This window comes from Phasianus colchicus, chromosome Z (assembly GCF_987193195.1).
Source record: "Phasianus colchicus chromosome Z, bPhaCol1.hap1.1, whole genome shotgun sequence".
Classification (NCBI taxonomy): Eukaryota; Metazoa; Chordata; class Aves; order Galliformes; family Phasianidae; genus Phasianus; species Phasianus colchicus.
The window spans coordinates 67,725,230-67,750,394 of NC_143476.1; the positions used below are offsets into that span (position 1 = coordinate 67,725,230).

A 25,165-nucleotide genomic window follows, 5' to 3' on the forward strand; every position below is an offset into this window, starting at 1 on the left:
GACAGTTTAATCTCAGAGCCAGTTGAAACATTCTCCTCTTCTATACCACTAGAAAGTGACAACGCCAACTATTATGCAAATAGTTGTAACACAGACCTCCCTACACTTAGCAGAAAGAAGTGAAGGCCCAAGGGGGCATTTTTAATCCCAAGTTAGTTTGTCACATCAGTGGAAGACAACTTCCATGCAAAAAGTAACTAAAGCACTTGTCTTTTATAATGGAGATGTGAGCCAATTAAATTCTGAAATGCACAACAACAGCACGAAACTGTTAGAGTGGGTCCAGAGAGCCATGAAGAACAGACGGCTGGAAGACAGGCATGGGAAGTGTAAGTTGCCTGCACAACTAGACTGCTCTTCAAGGACTTGAAACAAATATCACACATGCATAGCATTCAGTTGGATTACATGCATTAATCTGCTAAAATCCTTCATTAAGTTCAGAAATTTGTTCTTCTGTAGAGGTTAAAAACATTTACTGACCACGAAGAACTGGTAATTAGAGTTAGTATATGACATGACTATGGAAGACTCTTACAGTTCAAGCTTTATTAGTAAAGAGGAAACTGTATGTGTACCTACACTTAGCTGTGTTTCTGGCTCAGTCTTCAGTTCATTTGCTGCAGATTGCCAAAAATGATCCATCGACTGGAAACTCACACTTGCTTTCTGAGAGCCCTCTGTTAATAAAAACATTTAGTGACAATGAGGAAAAAAAGACAGTTATAGTATCTTCATATATCAATGAACCACTCCTAATATGATACCAGAACAACAGCAAAGATGTGTTTCTACTAGTCTCCATAGGCAACATTCACAGAAGTCATTGTCAAACCAATATAGCTTTCATAAACCGTAAGGGAACAACAAAAAAAAAAAATCATCCATACTTTTGAGTTCTTCCCTTTGCAATACAGTCGCAATGGATTTTCTCTGGAACCAAAATCCAGCTCCTTCCACTTCGCACAAAAGGTCATTATCCCCAGGGTACTTCTCAAAGTAGTGCTTACAAGCTGAGAAGAGAAAAAAAACAAAGCACTATTAGAAACAGTATATACTCATTTTTACCTCCATTTTTGAGGTTTATCTGAAATAAGTTAATTTGCAGTCTTTCATCAAATACAAATCACCACAGAAAGAAATGCTTGACAAAATAGCCCAGACTAAACAAACATTATTTCCTTGCTTTCTGTTACTGTTATCAGCTGAAAATAAAATTTGAAGGGCCTTTTTTTCCTCTTCTTCTCAAAGCACCCTCTTCAGAGTTTTATTAATTTAATTTCTCACTGTCCCTGCTGATCACAAGTTACTCAGAGGGTGGTGAGGCACTGGTACAGGCTGCCCAGAGAAAAGAATTTCTTCCTTATAACTAACTTGCATCCACTCCCTTTCAGTTTAAAGTCTGTCTGTACCGGTCCTTGTAAAAAGTCTCTAACCATCCGTTTTATAAGCCCCCCATTTAGTTTTGAAATGCTGCAGTAAGGTCTCTTCTGTGCCCTCCCCGTCTCCAGACTGAACAAGCCTCCCTCAGCAGGCCCCTATTTGAATACATTATAGTAAGTATAATGTCCTTCTGATGCTAGCCATGCTTCTTTTAATGCATGTCTCTGCCTACAGTTGGCTTTCTGAACTACAAGTGCACCCACCAAGCTCACATTGTGCTAATACACACCCACCAGCACTCTCAAATCCTTCTTCACAGAACTACTCTCAATCTATTCATCACCTAGACTTTTTTCATCTTGGGGATTGTCCAGACCCAGATGGAGCCATGCTGAATTTCAATGAAGCCTACACATACCACTCTCAAGAGTGTCAAGGTCTCTCTGCACAGCATCTATTTCCTCTAGCCTATCAAATGCACCACTCAGCTTGGTATCACCCAAAATCTTGCTGAGAGTGCACTCAGTCCCACTGTTTATGTCATTAAGGATATTAAACAGTACTGGTCCCAGCACTAACCCCAGAGAGGCATCTTGGTCTCCACCTGGAAACTGAATTGTGGAATGCAACTGCTTGAATACAGCCATAAAGCCAATTCCTGAACCAATGAATAATCCAACCAAATCTCTCCCTCTCCAATTTAGAGACAAGGACCTTGCAGGTGACCACGTGAAACGCCTTACAAAAGGCAAGAAAAGTGGTATTAGCTGTTCTTGTCTTACCAACACAGTCACTCCATGACTGCTCCAACAGGGAAATAGATTAGCTGTTAAATTATATTCAGTAAAATTTGTTGGCCAAAACTAGCAGGAGAAAAAAAATTCTCCAGCCAGATCCAACAGCATACAGCAGTAATTAGAAGAGCAGAAAATTTCCAGAGGCTAATAGGAAAGCTAGATGAAAATGTTAACAGAAGTAAGTGAAATAAGACTGGCAGATACACAGAAAATAAGACAAGCCCTGAGAAACTGGACAACAGAAACACTTCTTCCCTGAATAGTCCCAAGCAACACTGTTTCCTGAATGTTTGTGGATCTTAGCAACATCACTGTCCCAGGCTACCAATGAAAAAGCCAGAAGTGGTTTCCTTGCACATTTTTTTTTCCTTTGTTTAAGTTAAACAGCCTACTATGCTCACCTGATGAGATGATCCGAGAAAGAATGAATTAAATGACCTGTGAGACTTTCAAGCAAGTAAGCAAAAGGTTGTACAAAAAAGAAACATAGGCAGATCATACCCAGAACAACTCAGCTCACTGTGGAAGGAATAGAGCTGTAGTCTGCATAGCTGTGGCATAAAGCCAACAGAAATCCAATAATTTAACCTCACACAGAGGATTAAACTCTAATCAGGAAATACTCTGCAATATTATACAGATCAGAATTTTCAGCCTTCAATGAAGAGCAGAACATTTCACACAAACTGAGGATGTGGCCATAAATACACAGCTTGAATGACAGCAATCATGTGACACGTGAAGAAAGCACAAAGATCAGAATAATAAATCAAAGAACTTGCCTTTGTACATGAAAGATGTTAGTGGATACCGTAGACCAAGAGTGGCTTCAGTAAAAGATTGCACAAAGTCTTCTAACATCATTAATCCCAGATCTTTCCCACGACACTTCTTTCTTACAAACATTGTGTCCAGCACTGGTAGCTGGTAACACTGAGTATGGTATGGGCTTAAAGAAGCTCCTGAATTAACAGAAACAAGAAATATCCATTATTATTTCAGTGGATTTTTAGAGTATTTTTAGAGTATCTAGATAAGGACTTAAAGAGCTTATTTGGCCAGCCAATGTGAACCACATCAAAAGCAAGAAAAAAAAAAAAACAAAGAGGCAGAAAACAAAAACAAAAATCCACAACCCTTTCTCCTAATAAGGAAAGAGAGAGAAGCAGAGAAGCATATAGTTGCATATAAGATATACTTTGTCTTGAGACTAACAAACATGCTTCATTTTAAAAATGAGGACAGATAGTTACATTAGTTAGATGCCCTCTGGCAAATTTGTCAAGCTCCAATACTCTTTCCTAATCATCTGTATCTAAAGATCTCCACGTGGGCACCTCACTTGGAAAGTACAACCTAGAATCAAATGTAGGCGAAATACTGGTAACACCTAGAAAAATTAGCTTTCTTTGCTGACTTGGCTCAAATTAAGTGGCAGAGAATCTTAAGTATAGTAAAACAATGTCACACATGCACAACTATTCCCATTCTAGTCTCAAAGTACTATTTTAACTTTCAACTTGCTAAGGTGAAAATAAAAAGTATACCAATGCAAATATCATTTTGTGACCATCACACAACAGCAATTTTGACGTTAAAAAAATCCCAAGACATACACCAATTATGCAATGCTTCATTTCTCTAATAAAACAAAACAAACAAAAAAAAAAAAAATCAGAAAGACATTCAGAGTAAATTAGCTGGTTGTTTTCCTGTGTTTAATGCTAGACCAGTAGTGTCAATATGTCAACTCAGACAGCTTAATGTAGTATTTGCAAACTGCTAGAAATACAGTACGAATGTCAGATAGAAGAATTAATCTATTCAATCACCAAATGTTATTTCCAAAAAATTCAAAAACATAGTGAAGTCTAAAACAACTAGAAGGAAATTCTAATGTTTTAGAAAAACAGGAAAAACGACATTGAAATCCGTAACATAAATGCTAGTTGAACTGTAGGCTCTGAAGCAATACACATGTAGAAGGAAGAAAATCTCTTACCATCAAGCATAGCTGAATTTCAGGTTTATGAGCAAAGCTTTTATGCTGTAATGCTATAAAACATTTAAGTGATTGTAGAATAGGATGCCACTTTCAGATAAATGAATTTTCACATTTTTTTTTTCTTAACCCAGTATCACATTTCAAACAACCCTAGATGTATAGTCCAAAAGTAAGTGCTCTACAAAGAAAATATCTCTCTCAAATATATCTTTCAACTATTCAAATATTCTATGGCTTTCAATGTATTTTATAGAACATGAAAAAAAATCTAGGAATTATCTAAGAACTAAGAACTACTAACAAGACATTTTAACTGCAATCTGGCTTTTCTTGACTTCAGGAAAATACCAACTCACTAGACCTGCAAAGCTCCCAAGGCTATTTTTCCAAATAACCTCCTTATCTCCATTCCCCATTTTCCCCTAGATCCCACAGTTCATAAGTGTTTTACCTGCAGGTTTAACAGAATAGAACCCAACAGCCTCTCCTTTTCTCCACATGATCTTAGCATAGTCATCACTGCTGTGACAAAGGAATGGGGTCTCGTTTCTCTCCATTTCATTTTTGCGATAGATAATTCGATTCAGAACATATAGAACTACCCTCTCCCCCACAGAATTCACCTAAAGAAATACAGAATAACATTTCAGAAGAGTGATCAATTCAGGTGGTACACAGCAGATATTTTATTCTTCGAAGTTGCTAGCTAACAAATCTGTAAATGGAGTCAAGACAAGCAGTAAGAGCTCCTAGGTTTGAGAGCCTGGATATACTTTCATGCCATAACAAGTTAAGTATAAAGCACTACCACAGATTGAGTATCTTTCACAACATGTCAATTCCAATCCATTGTCAATGTCAGCGTCAATCCCAATCCAATGGATAAAAGCTGAGAAGTATCAGGGGGTGCGTGAGATGAGGAATATTTTCACTGAAAACTGTTGTTGCTACAATAGCAGTATGGCAGCTTCAGACTTCCCAGGCTAGCAGGTAACTGAAATCTTACAGAGGAGGCATGACAAAACACACTGGGTAGCAGGATTTAGCACACTCAATCACTGCTGACACAATGGTAGGCAACAGGATGCAATGCAGTGGAAAAAACAGTTGCAGCATTTTCTGTGGGACAAAACAAGAAATGCAATACCATTTTCTCTGTCCTGCAGGGTTTCTCTCACAAATGTGATTTAAATGTACTACTATCCTAACCACTGTAAAGGAAGAATGAAGGAACCGTGTTCCCTTTCCAATGCCTAAAGTTTCAGCTACCCCATCTGTAGAGATTCAGCTTTTCTGGTTGCATACCATCCTACACTTACGGAGAACACAGAAAACAATGCAACATGCCAAATTATCTCTAGCAAATCTAATACAAGATTCTAAAACTGCTCAAATTCCACCAGCAAATAAAAATGAAGTTCCTGAAAATATAGAAGTTACCAGTTTCAGGAAAAAAAACCAGCAGAACTATGATACACAAATGTCAGTAGTCTTGACAAAGCTCAATGAACAACAACAAAAAAAAGCAGATAACAAACAACTTGTTTTCCCAAACCTCATGTGTTGCCTACTGCAGAAAACTAGCTCCAATGCTTCTCTATCAAACAGGTTCTTTTCAGAATTTTTAGTTTACCAGTTTCCCAATAAGACTGCTATGTATTCCTATAACACAGTGCACCATGGTAAGATGTTCCAGTATAACCAAATATACTGCATTCTGAAAAGTAAGGAAAAAACATTTCATAGAATCATAGGTGTTGAAAGGAATCTCTGGAGATTATCTAATCCAACCTGCTGCTAAAGCAGACTCTCTACAATAGGTCACACAGGAAAGCATCCAGGTGGGTGTTGAATACCTGCAGAGAAGGAGATTCCACAGACTCCATGGGCAGCCTGTTCCAGTGCTCTATCACCATCAAAGTAAAGAATTTATTTTGCCCATTGCCTCTTGTCCTGTTGCTGCAGAGCACTGAAAAGAATCTGATACCACCCATCTGGGTCCTGTACTTCAGATATTTCTAAAAATATTTGAAGTCACCTCAGTCTTCTCCAGTCTGAATACAATCAGGTTTCTCAGCCTATCCTCATATGGGAAATGCTTCAGACCCCTAATCATCTTTGTGGTGCTCCACTGGACTCTTTCTATATGATTTTTCTTTTTTTTTTTTTTTTAAAATGGAGAGCCCAAAACTAGACATAGTACTCCAGATGTGGTCTTGATAGGACAGAGTAGAGAAAGAAAGTTCACCTCCCTTGATCTACTAGCCACACACTCTATAATTTATAAATCATTCCACTTAATGATGTCCTAGCACCATTAACATGGAATTACCTTGCACACATTGTTAATACACTGACGTGCTCTGTAAACACTCTCCCTAGAAAATTCTCTTCCCACTAGTGCCTACTCCTTTCTCCCTTATTTTCTTATGTAAGATAGCTAACTCATTTCTGAATAAAGTAAAAGAGTGTACTATCTCAGACAGTAGTTAGTTGCTATCACACTCCATTATGTTGAAGGAAAGAAACAAGCGCTAGGTAAACACCATAAAACTTTACCTGCTGAAGCCCCTCTCTAGAAGAAACAGATGTTCTCAAAATGTCATCAATCGACCACCACTGGTAAGCAAGAAACAGGGCTACAGCTTGAGAGAATCAACAAGGAAAAAAAGTTAGTGATTTTTATCATTCCAAAAGAAGATATTTATTGTAGCTGTCAAACAATTAGGAACGTCTCTACAGCAATCAAAGTAAACATCTACTACTTGGCGCTAGATTAATGCAGCTTTCACTACCTTAGCACAATATTCCTGGTGCTACATATCCCCCTCATCCCCCTTCCTTACACAACTGTCTCTCACAATTGTTAAAATCTTGCTTTAAAAGCAAAAACAGTAAAATTAGATGTAGATTTTGTACAGTATAACATATACAAACTGCTTTTCAGACATAAATGCTGTCCTTCACCACTGTACTCTAGTACCACTTTTCATCACAATCTGGGCCTGCCAAGAGGAGTCTAGTACGTGTGCATACTTTATTTCTGGGTTGTGAATTGATATAGGTACCGTTATAGTGAGTCAGGTTAAGAAGGCTGATGGCCAAATGAATAGTGTTTAGGAAGAGTTTGCTCTACTAGCATTTGTGGCACACTTGGATATCATATAACCTAGTGTTATTTGGGGGACTGTAAGGGAGAAAAGGGGAAAAAAACAAGGAAAAGCGAGGGAAAAAAATATATATATATGTTTGTATATGATCAATCACTTCTAATTAAAAGCTTCTAAGCTCATCAGCAAATTAATGGATCTCTGAATGCTCAACAAATTATTTGGAGAGGTGATGTGTACCTCCAAGTAATCAGACACATACTGTACTTTGATTCAGATGAGTATTGTGTTATTATGCTACGCATACTGTGTGTTCAACAGGTCCAGCCCTACTCTAATTAGCAGACAAAGTTCAATCACTTGTGTACATGAATTCACAACAAAAAGAATACTATAGAAACAAGTAGGCAGTAAACAACTAATACAGAAGTGGCAAAGTTATAAGCTATGCTAGTGTGGAATGAGCGAGGGGCTGGTTACATGTATTCGTCACAGAAAAAGAAACAGCAACATGGATTAGAATCTTAAAATGAAACCTGTGAGAGAGTCCTCTGGTGCAAACAAAGCAAGAACTTTGTGTGTCTGCTCTCCACCATAAAGAGGAACGAAGCCCACAGTTGACAAGCTAATAGGAATCTGAAACAAGAGTGTACAATACTTCAATAGACTTACTAATACAACATTAGTAAAATATACAGAGAATGGTTTAGAAGGGTAAGCAAGACGAATGCTGAAAACCAAGTGCTTAATGGTTAACTGTAAAAGAGAAGCATCAGATCCCGGCCATCACTTCAGAAATTTCTTCCTAGAAAGATTGCATTGCAAAAAGCTCAAATTCAAGCTCTACAGATTTAGCTATAGTAATTTATACTGTTACAGCTCTCTGTTGACTGCAGTTTACTATGCACAACTGCAGTGAAGTGTCTGTATCTGCTCCAGCTGTGTAAGCTGCCCAAGCCAACAGTAGAACAAAGCAGGCAGGTAGGCACAAAAACAATCCGGCACAGCTGAATTGTCGTTCGTTAACATGAGCCCTGATGCACCAAGGTAGAAAGGCTTGATTCAAAAGCATCTTCTTCACTAAAACTGCACATCCTTTAGGAATCTCAGGTTTGCCTGCCTGACTTTCCCCTCAGCAATAACATAAGAATGGTCAAATAACTCAATCTTTGGGGAGCTGATACCTTCTTTATTATTTTGCTATTTAAATTCACATGTTTTCAGTATTTTGTTAATAAACAAAGACTAGACAGAGTTAAAGCTGTGTTAAATAGACTTTCTTTCCTAGAAAACAATTTGAAAAGGATTATGATATGCTGTGCCACTAACCATGACATTAACACAGACATATACAGCACCTGCAGAAATACAGGAAAGTACCCGAGACTGCAACTGCAATGGAGCCTTCATCATTAACCTTTTAATCTTACAGAGAACCCTGTCAGCAATCTTATCTTTCATTAAAGCTAGCTACATGCTGTTTTTATTGGTACTACTAGAAGTGTTCATCTAAATAGAAACAACATCAATCAAAGGTTAAGTGTTTAAAACATGAAATGACAGTCAGCCTCTGCCAGAATTCCTAACAACTGCAGTGAATATTTTTCATAAAAAGAAAACAATCATTTCTGAAATCAGTGAAATTTGTTAATCTTTGAATTCCACCATGAAGATCACTGGAAGAGATGTAGACTGAGTTTAGTATTTAGTTTCAGTAAATCATGAGCCCTTAATTATGCATATAGATGCATTGCTTAGAAGCAGTAAATAGTAACATGCAGATTTACTGCAATTACAGAATAAAAAAATAGGAATTTAGAAAAAAAGATACTTAAATACAGATATAATTCAACAGTTATAGACAAGTATTTCTAAGTATTTTAAATCCACAAGTGTACCAAGAGAACTGGGACTAAGTTATTTGTTTGTTCTTACCTTGCTGTGGTCTGACAGGGATAAGAATTCAGGCTGATTTGGATCCCCACAACGAAGTTCAGACAAGTAGTCCTCTGCAGAGCTCTCCAAGTCTTCATGAGTGTAGCCATTCAACATATCCACAGGAAATGCCATTATCTTGGAAAAAAAAAAGAAAACCTATCACTGGAGATAGTTTGAGGGAAACAAAGTATAGTCTATTACTCATAGCTATTAAAAATTAAAAACTAAGATAGATATATAACCCCCTTGGCTGCTCTCTGGAGAGACTGTTCAAATCAAGCACCAAGTATGACTCAACCTTGGCAACACAGCTTAGGTTTCCACACACAAGCATACAGCCTAGGCTGACAAGGACACCGATGTCTTAAAAAAAAAAAAAAATTAGTTTTGCCTCTTCTTCCTCAGCCCTGCCCTTCTCCACAGTACTTAAATGTATCATTTCAAGTGACATAAAGTATAACCACATCTTTCACATTCAAGCCAGAGGAGAGAAGTGATTCTGGCATGTTAATTAGTGCCTATTAACATCCAGTCTGTGAAGAGGTACATGAGCCCAAACAGTGTTCAATAAGCGGAAAAAGAAGGTTTCAGTCTGTGTGTATGGGATGAGCAGGCAGAAATGTGGCAAATCCATTCTTTCATTCTGCTTGTTTTCAACCTCAAAACTCACTTCTTCTCACCAGGCCTCCTTTACATCCATCACTTCTGACTTGAAATTCAAGACAACAGAATCTAAACATCAGAGAAACTTAATATCTTCAACACTTACTGACTGGCTTGTGCCAGCCAGCAACTCCCTCCAACACTTCTGTTAGCACCTCCTTTCACATTAACACTTAAGAAAGTCCTTCCCAACTCTTTGCTATACCCTTCAGTGCAAATAACTCCAGCTGCAAGCCACATGCCGCTCTGCACCTCCTGCAAAAGCAGTGCATGGATGGACAGCCCAGCTGTCATCATGAAACAGGCCAGAGCCATGGGCAGAGCTGCACAGTTGTCCTCCTCCTAACCTATGTTGCTGAAGCCACAGAACAACAAGACGGTAACAAGTGGCCAGACAGTTTCAAAGTAAACAGCTCAAAAATTACAAAAGGAAGAAGCAGCAGATTTATTTTGGAGAGCTTGAATTTAAATACCTGAAGAAGTTGATTTGTTATTCAGAACTTCCCTACATAACTGGCCACCCAGCCTGGCTAACAGCTGGCTATTTCCAGAAGTATTTCAACTGTGAACAGGATATGCTACAAGCTAGTTAAAAATCAGAGCCCCCCAACAGACTAACAGGACATTTCTGGGAGGTGACAAGGTAAGAACTAAAGCACTGACACCACAGGAGCAAGAACTCCTTGAATACTCTTCAATCCAAGATTTGTTAAAGTAATTTCAAATTAAAATGAATGTGAACACCTGAAAAACACAATTATTTTCTTCTAAAGCTCTCCCAGGTCTATAAAATATACACAGACCCATCAGCAGCTCCTTTCATGTTAGAGCTCAAACTCTCTGCAGCACAAACTAGCACCAGTTCATGGGTTTAATCTCTTCTGGAAGAACCATTCATCCAAAAGTGATCTTCTCAGAGCTAGCAGATACAAACACACCAGCAATGTTTTAGCACACATTTTAAACTCACGATTTACACCCAGATGGAAGCCAGGCACCAGCAGCATTCCCCAGGGCTCAATTCCAGGGCCTGTCCCATTTCACATTTCTGTCAGTGATTTGGGTGCAAAAGAGGAGTGCACCCTTAGCAAGTTTGCTGATGACAGTGAACTGGGAGGGGCTTTGCTTCCCTAAAGGTATGAGAGGCCTTGCAGACAGATCCCCCACACTGAGTGCATTAACAAAACACAGCCAGCTTGTTAAAAGAGAAAATTCTCCAGCTATACTTTGTGTTGGTGCAACATCATACTCAACATTGTATGATAAAAAGGATGTTAAAGCATCCATCAAATCAGAGTCCCTGAGGCACTGCTAGAACAACAGACCTTATTCAGAAGTTGTGGCCACTACACTGGTGCACAGTCCCAAGCAGGAACTGCTGACGAACTTTGAAGAATATATAATACTGCCTCAGCCTGAGTTAATGTTATCCTTTCAATATGCCAGATGGATAAGTATGAAATGTGCTTACGTTAGCCAAGAAGTTGCTAGAAGGTTTTTGTGCAACTCTTCTGCACGTAGTAAGTCCTGCAGCTGTGAAACCTTTCTCATCTCCCAGTTGATGGGTGAGACATTGCAGGTCTGGATGAAACTTAAAATCAGGTCTGTTCAGGACAAAACTGCACTAATGGTGCTATTTTGTAACATCAAGAAATAAAGACAAACAGCCTTCACCAAACACCTACAAAATTTAGAACCCTTAAGTGTACTATCTTGACAGAGACACACTGCAATAGCCACAGTCTGAACTGTCACTGCTTCCACAGTAGGATGAAGCTTTATCATCTGGTTGACTGCAACAGCACAACACTCCCTCTGCTTTGAAGGAATACAGACCTGAAAAAAAAAAAAAAGGAAATTCTCTGTCTTGGGCAGAAAGATTATTAAAGAAGTTATTAAACTGCTTAGATAAACCTTAGAATAACAGATGAGCGAGCTGAGTTTTTGCTTTTATATGACAAAGAAACATTCAAGTTACAAGTTAAAACTAAAAGCCTCTAGGTAAAAATTCCTGACATTATTTCAGAATAAAGTAGTGTGGGTCCAAAGGAAAAAAACATGCAGTTATAAGTTTAGTAATTATCTAAGTTATGGTCATGACATCACTTAGAAAATTAAAGCACACAATCACATCTTTGCTTATTAAAAAAAAAAGAAGCCAAAAACTGCTTTCCACTAATTAATAAATTCACTGAATTATTTTGAGAGAAATTTTATGATCTTCCTACTCAGCTGTTTGGATTATTTTCTATTTTCCTATAGTTCATTAGTTATATCTTCACCCGAAACAACTGTATTAATAACTTTTTCATCATATATCATTGCAAGAAAGAAGAATGCAGATCAGTTTTCAAGAGTGATCACAGAACTCAACATTCCTGCTTAATAATCACTTACTATTTGCATCATGAAACAGATTAAATATGTAAAGTCACAATTTTTTTTGTGGTATTACTTCTGCCTTATGGTTGGTAAGATCTAAAATATTTCACAACATATCAGTTCACTATATGCCTGAATAAATCATTAACTATATTGTTACAAAACCATACTGAAAGCAGTGAAGAGCTGATAAATGATTGCCCCATGCTAATCTACAGAAGATCATACAAAAGTAGTCTAACAATCCAAAATGCATGCATTTTCACTTTCAAAGACAAACTAATCTACCAAAAACAAAGCAAATGACTACCAATAGTAATAAACTAATAAACTCCCCAAATTAAACTACAATTGCTTTGTTGACATCTTTAAAAAAAGTACAAGATACAGATGGGTCCACAAAGACTCTTAAGCAATGTGCAAAAGAGAAAGAGGAAAGAAAGCTTTTTTGTTTTTCCTGAAAAGAGCATCATGCATTTTTCTATACTGCAGCAGAAACAGCACAGGTCTCAGCCACAAAGTCCACCATACCCTTTTTTGTTGCTCTAAGCCTCCATGCGTAGCATTACTGTAAAACTGTCAGGTCAAATCCTTATCATATGCTGCGGGATCATGCTCTGCTCATGAGGTGTCACTCCAATTGGCCAGCCAACAATCAGGCTGACTGCACACACACGATGTAGCCTCAAGCAACCAAACTCATCACAACCATTTGTATTAAATAAATACCAGAAAGAAAGGGAAGGATTTTTTTTCCCCAAATGAGGCGAGTTATTCTTTTCACATTTCAACTGAAAGAAAATAAATCTTAAACTCTTCATAACCATATATTTTCACATAATGGTATTAAAGACTATATATAATGAACAAACACAGGCAATATTTGCTTTAATGTGGAATTGTATCACATTTCCTTTTCTCAACATTACACAAGTTACTACGTGAGAAATGGCACATCCTTTTTCGGAACATCTGCAGCAACAAAGGATAATAGATCAATTCAACGAACAACAAAAACACATTTAACAGGATGAGTTAAGCACATTCCTGCGCAATTGAGATAGTTCTTAGCTCACAAAATCTTCATTAGTGTAAGCATTAAGATCGAAATTTTTTTTTCTTCTAGATAGAGAGTAAGCAGGTAGCCTTGCAAGCTGATTTAAATGTCAGTTATAGCTGCAGCACTAATGCCACCTTAGAAGCATATGAAGATGAAGGAAGACAAAAGATGGAGGCTCAGACCACACAGCTTCTAGCTCACATGAGGATTTCAATAGGCTCTGGAAATCAAGGGATGCAGTCGTACCACTGGAGATCTTCAGTATTGAATACCATTATACCACAAAAACAAGAAGCCAAAAGCTATACTGTTCCTCGCAGCTATTTAAGAGCATAAATACAGTTTAAAACCTACTTTGTGTGCCTCTGTCTTAGAGGTACTGAAGTCCAAGTGGTCAGGTAGCTAGCCAAGGCTTTAGAGGAATGAGGATAAACATACAGCTCTGGCAGACTTAATGGGAGTGAAGACATATTACTTGATCTGCATCAACTCCTCACCTATGAAGTTGTACTAATCAGTACCTCAGAAATATCAGTGTGAGAAACACTTCACCAAGACCATGAGATACTCCAGTAGAATATTCCAAAACTTTCCTAGAAGTATGCTTAAACAACACAACTAAAAATCATCAACAATCCACCAGCAAGCTTGCAACACGAAACAACTGACCATAGATGCGTAAAATTAAATCAACTGCTGCATAACTTCTTAAAAATCTTCAGACCTGAACTTGTATTTAAAAAACGGTAAATTGTTCTTCAAGTTAGGATTTGAAACTAGCAGCACACACATCATGGTACTCAAGCTATCATCAGCAGAATATTTTTGCTAAACCAGGGCAACTAACCAACCACAGCCAATGTACATGCACACAGTGGGTCCACTCCTGTAACAAAGTACTGGCTTACTCTGACAAAAAGTGAACTTCAACACAGCCTGTTAAAGTACTTAGACAATCACTAGAGTACTGCATCACAGAACTGCTCAAGGACTCTTGCACACCTCTCACTAACAATGACACAGAAGTCTATCTACATGCTGCACGTGGGGCAGCAGTATGAGAAGAAACTTAAATTACAAACTAAATCTCCCTGTGCAGCTTCTGTCATTCCAGAAAAAAAAAAACACAAGACATGGGATTGTGCAAGACCCAAGACTGCTCCGGCATCAGACCTGATATGCACTAAACTGAAATCACCTTCTCAATCACAGCAGCAGGAACATCACTTCTGTTCTATTTTAGTTTCCCATATTGCTATGTTCAATTGCTAGTTCAATTAAAGTGGAAGACTCATCAAAATTGAAATAACAATAAAAAGTGATTAAAAAGAAGTAGTGTATTTAATCTTCCAGCTTACAGTAAAAAAAAAAAACAAAAAACAGAAAACAACATGATTCCTGCCACTAAAACAATGAAAACTGTTTAGTTCTACTATCACACTGTTCTATTAACAGCCATATCCCACAGCTGTTTATTTACTTAGACTATATGCTGTAACTCACAAAATCTTCCCACCACTTCCACTTCTTTTTCGTTCAGAATTATTTACTTCAAAGATGAATGGGGAGGTGTTTGTAATATATTGTGCATTTGGATTTTCCACTCATTTCTATCCCAACAGAGTCTGAAAAGATTAGGTTAAAAGGCTATTCATCCTTTTGTAATATAAAAACCTAAATTTTAAACTTTTGCTAAGGTACTCTCCATACAGATTCAAATGATCAATTATCTGTCTTGCTTATAACTAACCCTGTAGTTTGAAATACATAGGGAATATCTGTACAACAACCAATGTAGGTTACTATCATAACAAATTTCATATTTATAATTATTTAATCCTTAAAACTGTTCATTTTAATTTGCAAAGTAACAAATCAAAACTGAAGCAAGACAACATTTCAGGAAAGAGATGTTGGTTTTTAAGCAATAGAATATAAATTAGGATTTCTTGAAAAAAAAAAAAATCTTACAGGCTTGAGGAATTAACAATATGCTACTTTATCTGCCACACTGAACAGACAACTTCAACCCTCCCCACTAAAATAGCCACAAATTTGAAGGAAGGTTTTCTTGGATTTTAATTCCAGAAGTTTGCTTTTGTATATTCCTTAAGTATGCTTCAAATTATCATCTGAATCATACTACTAATGCATATAAATATCATTTCCTGCTGCATGGGTTTTGTTCACATTTTTAGAGAAAACTGTCTTGTCAATTTTAAATACAAGTTCTTGCCAACTCAGAAATTTGCCCTGGTTCACAGAGATTTGTTTTCCTAAGTGGAAGAAAAAATATTTTCATCTACCTCATTTGTTTTAATAGGAAACCCCAGTAAACTCTAAATAACAACCTTCCAACCTTACAAAGACCCAAACAACAACAACAAAACCTCTTCTTACAGAAGCACAGGACAGCGATTTAAAAACTGCTGTCAATATTCACCAAGCACTCTGGATTACTATGTCAACCCCAAAATCCATAATCTGCTGGAAGCAGCTTATGCAGCTCTGGTTTTCTATCACAGACAAATGAAAGCAGTTCATTTAAATGTAAATACAAACAATCAGTCTTTGCTGTCCATTAATTACCCACCATAGTTTAACTTACTTGCATAGAGCTATGAGATCTACATGAAGGATCTACTCTCCAATTCTGCTATAAAATGACTTCAATTGAGGTAAGCAAGAACTTTGACTGAAAGGTCTGTTTGTCTGGGTTCATGCAGTATCTTGTGGAATTAAATGCTGACTAATGAAGAAAAAGAGGTCTTTCACATTTAAAAGCATTGGCATATGACTTGTTTTTCCTTTAAAAGAAAGAGGAAAATACATTAATTTCTGTACAATGCAATCCTTTTTTTTTTTTTTTTTCCTTAAATTTAATTGCAGAAATGTTTTTGTTTTTTTTATTATTCAGAATGCTTTAACATGTAATGAAAAGATTAAAATCTGGTAGCTACAGAAGACTAAAGTGTTGCCAAAATCTACTTCTCCAGAACCAGATAAAAATATATAACAAGTAAAATATATACAAGGTAAAATATATGAACAATATTAACAAGTGCCTTTAATTAAATAAGAGTTTCTCTTACAGTAAACATGACTCCTGATGTCAGCTTCAAATGAAATATGAAAATAGGAAAAATAGGAAATCGGGAAAATAGAAAATAGGAGTGATCTTACCAGTTGTCAAAAATAATATCACAGGACAGATTTAGGAGACTCTGTTATGCAACTACACTCTAAAACCCACCATACCTAGGTAAGGTTCTTAAGCAGATGCTTGATTAAGCACCAGTCTGACACTGCTGATGCTCTCCTTAAGTGATTAAAATTAGGCATTAGGTTACGTAGCCTATTCAATCAAAGACTAAGTGCTTCAGTATACAAAATACTAACCTGTTATTCACATTTTCTTGAACATTTACTGAGATCATCACTTGGTTTCTTGAAGAGCACTTTATTCAGTACAGAGTTTGCAGAAATTGACACACAGAAGTATTTTTCTGGCACACCTTCCTAACTATGTTCAAATTCTATGTTTGAGTCAACTTCAAAGAGTCACAAAAAATAAAGCTGAAGTTTCTTATAGAAATCTTTCATACATTTCTTTTCCACCTCTCAGATTTGAAGTAAATATAACCATGAACAGAATTAAATCAATTTCAGTTTTGCTTGAAGATCATTAACATCAGTAAGACAGAATAATGGAGCTAAGCAGAATTTTTACTTCCTAGATCCTCATCTCTTGGACATGCATCTGATCTCTGGTGCTTAGCACTCATTCTTCCTCTGAAGCTTCTTCTTGACAAGACAAATCTGCGTAGTGTTTTCAAAAAAAAAAAAATAACCACACAAAATCGCTCACAGCCCACCTTTCCAGTCACTCCTCCTTCTCTCTTCCATTCCTCAGCACTTTCAAGTTGCTGTTCTGCAGTTCTCCAGCTCCACCCTCAGCTCTGATTTTATTTCTGCACTTTATACAACACAGCTTCTGTTTTTAAAGAACAGCCTTCCTACAGCTCATCACTTGTAAACCAACAGCCTGCCTTTCTCTGGGAGGCAGCCAGCTGCACTGATCTTGTCCAGCTCACCTCTCACAACCTCATGTCCCTCAGCACTCCTCCTGCTTCTCCAGGTACCTCTTTCAAAAGATGTGCCTCTGTAAAATAAGTAAAAAAATCTTTCTTCTCTATATTTTTTCAGTTTTATTTGTCTCTTACAATCAGAAGATAACCTCCTACTCCCATGTGATGCCCACATATCTTGCTAACTGGTCATACTCTAACATCCCTCCATTTTGGAAGTGCCACCCAAAATCCAGGAAGAAAACACCCAAAATCCAATGTGGTGTTGGAAAGTCAACATTCCTTTATTGCTCACGATATATACCAGGTGACTTGATAAATCAACTGTGTGCTCTCAGGGTTCTAGTTCTACATTTAAACAGTAAAGACATGTTCAATCTTTTCCAAGAACACATTAATATATGCCATTTCCTTCTTGGCACACGTGACTGCATCTAAGGTGGTCTAAGACTACCTGCTTCATCCCCTTAATTTCTCCTTCAGCTTCATCACAGTGACTTTTGGCCAACCTTCAGCTGGTTTTCCTCAATTTATCATATTTCCATTACTTGTTATGTTACAATAAGCAACTTTCTATCTTGATAACCCAAAACAATATGTGTGAAATCCAAGGAAAAAGTCCTTGCACCTGGGGATGCAAAGATAAGAATAGTCTACTGTGACTCCAGTACTCCTAAAAAGCAGGATTGTTGACAAAAACAAGGCTGCTCACACACCAAGCAAAGCTAAACTGGAAAGTTTTAGAACTAGCACTCACTGATGCCTTTTGCTAAACTAATACACTGATCCTTAAACTAGTATACTGATCCCTATTGCTAAACCAGCCCTTCTGATATAGGCTATATCATATACAGAGATGAGATCAATGAAGCAAACTTTCTTCTTGACCACACTTAGAAAAACACCAAATACAATTAGACAGCTGATGGGCTTCCAAACCTAACACAACTAATCTAGTGGTGAGAATGGTACTGCAGAAACCCTATGTATGCTTTTGTTTTTATTTTGAAAACTTTGGGTTGTGTTATCTTCTTCTCTGTCCCAAGTGGGGCAGTTGACAAAGCTGTACAGATTAGGTCAGCCTCATGTTATCCAGTCTGAGTTACTGCTCATCAGCTAAACAGCAACTCTCTTTCAGAATATTCCAGATGAAAACTCAAACGTGACAATGACTGTAGCTACTAACGGTGAACAGCAGTTCATCAACTCCTCCATAATAGAGGAAGAACTAAAACTGCCTGAGCAACCACTATGCCACGAAGTCTAAGGATGCTGTCACTTTCAGCAGAAAAGCCACAGGAAATGCAAATAAGTGGTATTCTACTCACATACAATAAAGTAGAATAAAAAGAGAGCAGGAGGTGGAAGAGAGCTTCTCTCTCCCAATCCATTTTCAAAAGTCATCTGGAAGAAGAGACCCATAACTGAGAGAGCAGTATTTACCTTGTTTTTCTTGTGTGATCCAAATGAAAATACAGAAGAGAAAGGTCAGTAAAAACATGGGAATGTCCCAGAATTCCAGGATGTGAGACAGGTAAATCTGATACAAAGGGCTGTAACTACAGGTTGTTATCAGTCAACCTGAAAACTTTCTCACAGATCAAGGTGGAATTGAGGCTTTTCACAGTCTGACTATACAGTCACTGGCCCATTTACTGTAAAATTGAGGACCATAATTCTGGAAATTGGCACTGCAGTTAAGTACAACGCATTTGGAACACTAAGAACTTAAACCTTAGTTTACCTTAAGACCTTTGATTTACTCTATTTCCAGGCAGGAAATGAGTAGATATCTCTAACCATTATTACTATTACTTTCAGAAGGTGACAGCTAAAAATATGGTGTTGGATAAGAATGAATTCTGAATTTTCACCTGCTTCTTGCAGTGTGTTCTACAGCAGCAAGTTATTTCAGCTGTACATAGATGTTACCTTGTCAGTGCAAAACAAAATAATGAACTTCACTTACCAAAACCACATGGGATTAATGAAAATCCCAGAAGAAGACAAAGACGACTATAAAGACAAAGTAAATAAAGCTATTTCAGAGAAAGATAGCATGGAATTCAGGTGACATGAACATTACAGACACTAAGAACAACATTTAAAACTAGTAATCAGGACTTTCAGCCACAGACATGCCAAGAAGCCATTTCTGAATGTCAGGTTGAGGCCAGTCATTTTGTGAAGGGATATGTCAAGTTACCATCACAGGCTATAGACAACATGCTAGCAAATACAATGGTAGGTATAAGCAATTTCATATAACCCTGGAAAAGAGCACCTATGTTTCATCGCCTGTACAAAAACGACACAGATAGACTACTCCAACTCTAATTCAGCTCACAGCTAGATTCATTGGTATGTTTGCTTTCATTGCACCTTGAAACATCTTCAAAAGGATGGAAAAATGGTATATACAAATTAAAAATAGAAGTAAACTTTGTCCTCTGAAAAAGAATCATTCAAGGAACAAATGCAAATGAATGAATATGAGTGTGATTAAGAAGCTAGCAAACAGTCAGACATCATCTAAGCTGTTCTAGCCAGAAGTAAAAATAAGGAGTAAGGTCCAGTATTTCTTGTTTACATAAAAGTCCTACTCCCAGAATAAAGGAAAACTAAAACATCAAAAGAGTATTATTCCATTGCTCAAAACTCTTAGGAATCTCTTTAGACATCAACTGCTTGCATCCCTCTTCTCTAAGCTTTCCAATGGGCCCAAACAAATGATCAGCAGCTCAGGGCACAGTCTTACCCATTTCTCCCTACTGTCCATACCTATTGCTATCAAGACCAATATTTAGCAAACTCCTCACCACATAGTTCACATTCCTACGCATTTGTTTGCCTTTGCTTCCAGCAGTCTCATACTTGCAGCTGGTTCATTTTGATTCTTCACAACTGCCTCTGTATAACCATTCCTGAATCAGTTCAGCCTGATACAGCTGTAATATCAAATATTTGTTAATATGAATTCACTAGCTACTGGTGAACAAGTTACTACAAGATTGAAGGTCTACATCTGAGAATGTCAGCAAGGATGTCTGTAATACAGAAAGGAATGCGCAGACAGCCTCCTCCCTCGTGCCATCCTGTCCTTATCTCCATCATCAACCATTCTTCCATCAAACATACTTCCAAGAACATAACATGCTTCTGGGAACATACCACATTTCCCATTTCTCACAGTAATGTGTGCCACATTACTAAGTCGTACCTTTCAGTACCAAAGCCATCCTGTTCTGGATGTACCTGAACTTTTGAAAGAATGACTTAGGCCTTTATCTACAAAGCAAAACTAGTAATTGTTTCTCCTCTAGAGATACAGATACTACTTCTTTTTACAGCTGAGGTGCATTATGAACACAGATAAGGTAATCATCATTAAGCAGTCTGCAATGCACTGCAGTAACATTTCTGTTGTTACTGGTATTGCTGACAACCCCAGCAATTTCATTATTATCCACTCATAAATCATTCAAATTTGCTGAAACAAATTTTGATGGTTAATTCTGCAGCAGCTATGAGAAAGGCTTCACAGCTGCAGGACTGTGAAGCTACCTGCAGAAGAGTTACACAAAAATCTTCTAGCAACTTCTTGGCTAACCTAAGCACATTTCATACTTATCCATCTGGCATATTGAAAGGATAACATTAACTCAAGCTGAAGCAGTATTATATATTCTTCAAAGTTCATCAGCAGTTCCTGCTTGGGACTGTGCACCAGTGCAGTGGCCACAACTTCTGAATAAGGTCTGTTGTTCTAGCAGTGCCTCGGGGACTCTGACTTGATGGACACTGCATCCTTCCTGATTATTCTTCCTCTACAGCGATTCCACAGAATTAAGAAGCCTTTTAATTGTCCTTATTTTATATGTTTTGATGAAGCCTAGAAGAAAGAGTGACTGAATCATCTCAGCCCGTAAAGGATGTCTAACCATAAGGAGAAGGGTGAGGCATTGACAACATGTATATGCCCTAATCTACAGGGTTAACAATAAAAGCACGAGACATTATTTTACTATGAAAATCAAATAAAAGACCAAGAGAAAAAAAATTAAAAACCTAAATGCTACTCTGAATAGCTGCACAACAACAGTTTACTACACAATTCAGAAAAAATCTAATCTTTAAGATTTGCAACTCAAGGAATTTTTAAATACATGGAGATATATCATTCAGATATATCATTTAGAACACAGGATTTCCAGTTAACTTTGAAAAAAACAAAAGAGATGTTACCTCTGATAATTCTTACTAAGTTTTAGTGAGATTTTAGGGAAGTTTTGAAGCCTTGCTACTCTTTTTAAGGAAGAATTTTTACATATTTTAGGAGCAATTTCAAAGAGTCCTCAAAATCTCAGGCTCACTGAACACTAGCTAAATTTATACTGACTAAATAAATACAAGCTGTCACATTCCATAGACTTAGCTACCTGCTTTCCCCTCACAAAAAAAAAAGAAGTCAGCAGTAGCAAAAAAACAAACACAAATACCTCTTAGGATGACAGCTAACAGCTCTCAAGGCAACACATACTTTAAAAAAAAAATGCGGTAGAGGAAAATATTAAAGCAGGCTTTTGCACTCAAGATTGTTTAGTCTATATAGGAAACACTAGAAACAGAAGTTCAGGAGGAAAGTTGAAGTTCATTTGATTTAATTAAAAAAAAGTACCCAATATTCATGGAATTGTACAGATTAGAGATATTGATAAATCAAGCCTCATACCTAAGAACATAAGTAAAGGGCAGTTCTACCCTGATGAGCTTTTCTACTACTACAGAACTTCATATAAACGCTTATTTTCTCGCATTTAAAATAAGAAACAAGAACACTATTGAACATCAGCCTAAAGACACAAGTGAACTCCAACTACCTTGTGCTGGTTAAGATTCTGATCTCTAATAGCTACATATTACAATTATTTAAACTGGTTTGCATGAAAAAGACATCTGTGCAAGTAATGAAGGTAAAGCTCCCCTTTTAAATTGTGTTACCTTAGCAAAAGTAATATACTTTAAAAAAATGTTTAATTAACGAAGATACATTGTTCATTCACGTTGATGTGCACATGAATGAAATTAGGAATATTTTCTTACAAAACATTTGTCTGAGTACTGTCTCACTGTACAGGAGTTACATGATGAAATGCTCCAAAAAAGTGGTACTGTGTGTCCTGACATGCAGTGCTGTAGAGATCTCAAAGAAAAAAATACAGTAGCATCCATCTTTCACATCAGTAGATAATGACACTGAAACATTCACTTCCAAACATGGCAGATGCTAAGTAAGACCAGACTGGAGGAAGAAGAATAGGAAAGCAGTGTCCCAACAGGCTTTTCGTTTGTAAAATGGTGTTGAAATAAGAGGTTAATAACACCTGAATTTATAATGTGTATAGCTTAAACCTCACACAGAAAAGCACTGGGACAGAGAGAAATAGGTGCCCCATGAAACACTTGCTTATTGACCATTCTTAAAACAAGAAGTGAGACATTATCAATATTTAAGCCTGGCAGGTTTCAATTGAAGATGCTGGTGTGTTTAAGGAATCAGACAGAAGATGCATGAAGTTCCCATAGAGAAGAGTTTGAAGGAGAGGAGTGGCCACAGTCACTCATCTGCAGCAGCCTCCTGCAGGACTTCCAGCAGCAACACAGCCCCAAATTTACTACCCTGAGCATTATGACACTATGCTAACTCCTCTTAAAAACTGTCAAGTTACACACAAGAACAGGTCTAATAGTGCTGCCTAGTACCCACAAATAAGCAGAATAACAAGCAGAAAAAAAATTTTCTCACTTGAGCACGCAAACACACACAACAATAGGATGAGATCGAATGTCTTCACATTGCAACAGGGGATGGTCAAGTTGGTTATTAGGAAAAAATTCTGCCCAAGAAGAATGGCACAGGCTGCCTGGGGAAATGGTGGAGTCACTGACCCTGGAGGTTTTCAAGAAGCATGGAGATGTGGCACTAGGGATGTGGGTAGTGGGCACGGTAGGGATGGGTTAACGGTTGGACTAGATGACCTTAGTGGTCTTTTCCAACCTTAATGATTCCACGAATATGGAACCAAGCATCATGGGACTCTATCTCCAAATGACAAGCAGGCATTTTGAATTACTCATTTTTAATAACACACCACAGCCAATGGCACCCAGAGATGACTCTTAACTTGTTCTCTAACTAGGACATTACCTCAAATATAAAACCAGAGTGTTGATGCACTTTGTTTTCCATTAACGGACATAAAACCCGGTGCTCTAACCCAAGCTCCCAGAATAACCCACTTTCTCAGGCCTGATTTAACCTTCCACAAACAGGATGGCAATGCTATACCAAACACCTTGGGCAGGATGCTTCCCCTTGTTTCACCATGGAAGCATTGACTCTACCTTAAAATAAAATGCTTAACCCCACATATCACGTGTATGAAAAGAGAAGGGAGAGCATGCATGTGCATCCAGGCTGGATGTGGCTCTGGGCAGCCTCGTCTGCTGGCTGGTGACCCTGCACATAGCAGGGGGGTTGAAACTGAACGATCACTGTGGTCCTTTTCAACCCGGGCCATTCTATGATTCTATCCCCATCCACAATTAACACACAGACACACATAGAGACACAGCCATCTTTTGTGGAAGGCATCTGGTAACACGGTCATTTTTACTTCCAAACAGACGCACGCAACGTACCCGCAGATAGCAGAGCTCACATACATACGTGCCTACATATGCAAATAGCGGCGGTACAATAGACGCCTTCCACAAAAGATGGCTGGCTCTACACCACGCAGACCGGCCCGGGCCAGAAGACACGGTGCCGCTTCCCTCAAAACTCGCCCACAACTCGGCAGCGGGCGGCTCGCCTCCCGCGGGGCTCAGCCCGGCCGAGACGAGGGGCACCCGGTCCCGCGGAGGGGAGAGCCCGGCGGAGCCGCCACCGCCCCCCTCCCGGGCCTCAGCCCCCCCACCACGGCCACGGAGGGCGGCCGGATGCGGGCACCGCCGGACACCTGGAGCCGGGCTCCGCGGCCCGCCCACCTGCCGCCGGCGGGCTGCACGCCCCGCAGGGCAGGGCAGGGCTCGGCAGGGCCGGGTCTCTCTCGCTCCCCTGCCCGGCCTCCGAGCGCACCCACCCACCCCCGGACGGGCCCGCACGCTGCGGGGAGCTCCGGCAGCTCGGCCGTTCAGGAGCAGCCTCACCTCAGCCCCAGGCGGCCTCCCCGCGGGGCAGGAGGAGAGAGGAGAAGGCGGCTCAGGGATGAGCGTGAACGGGAGCTCCCCGGCAGCGCTCGCGGGCTCACCTCCTGCGTGCCCGGCTCCTGCTGCCCGGCGCCTGATATCATCCCTCCGCCGCTCCCCGCCCCTCGTCGTGACGCACTCCCGCTGCTACGCCCCGAGGCGCCGCTGGCCCCGCCATGGCGGCTCCCGACGTACCTGCTGCATCCCTCCGCGGGGACCCGGCGCACAAAGGAGGCTGGCGCCGCCCCGGGGTGGAAGCGAGGAGGCCGCGCGTGGGCTGGCGGTGCGTGGGTCCGGGCTCGGGGAGAGCGCGGGGCGAAGAGCGGCGAGATCGCGCGGGGCGGCGGGTCAGTGGGCGCTGCGAGCGCGGAGGTGGCTGCTGCAGCCCGTGCGAGCGGCCGGGGTCTGCGCTACCTCGTTTTCTCCCTCCTGATTTGTACTGGTTGTATTTTGCTCTTCCCGGAGCAAGGCAGAAAAATTTTTTACGC

The 25,165-nt window shown here is 39.1% G+C and overlaps 1 protein-coding gene across 9 annotated transcripts in view; it reads right to left on the reverse strand.

Annotated features, from left to right (window-relative positions):
* Positions 1-24,946, reverse strand: part of FAM169A (family with sequence similarity 169 member A) — a 31,870-nt gene extending 6,924 nt beyond the window's left edge. The window contains exons 1-10 of one of the 9 annotated variants that reach the window (XM_090132631.1): positions 16,738-18,762; positions 15,947-16,145; positions 11,368-11,732; positions 9,231-9,368; positions 7,832-7,931; positions 6,745-6,830; positions 4,637-4,808; positions 2,963-3,142; positions 891-1,013; positions 583-680 (exon numbers count right to left, since the gene is read on the reverse strand). In XM_090132631.1, the coding sequence (XP_089988757.1) occupies positions 583-680; positions 891-1,013; positions 2,963-3,142; positions 4,637-4,808; positions 6,745-6,830; positions 7,832-7,931; positions 9,231-9,365 (894 nt within the window). In that variant the 5' untranslated portion in view covers positions 9,366-9,368; positions 11,368-11,732; positions 15,947-16,145; positions 16,738-18,762. The other 8 variants (XM_090132633.1, XM_090132632.1, XM_090132630.1 and 5 more) reach the window with 8 other exon arrangements.
* Between the last annotated feature and the right edge of the window lie 219 nt (positions 24,947-25,165).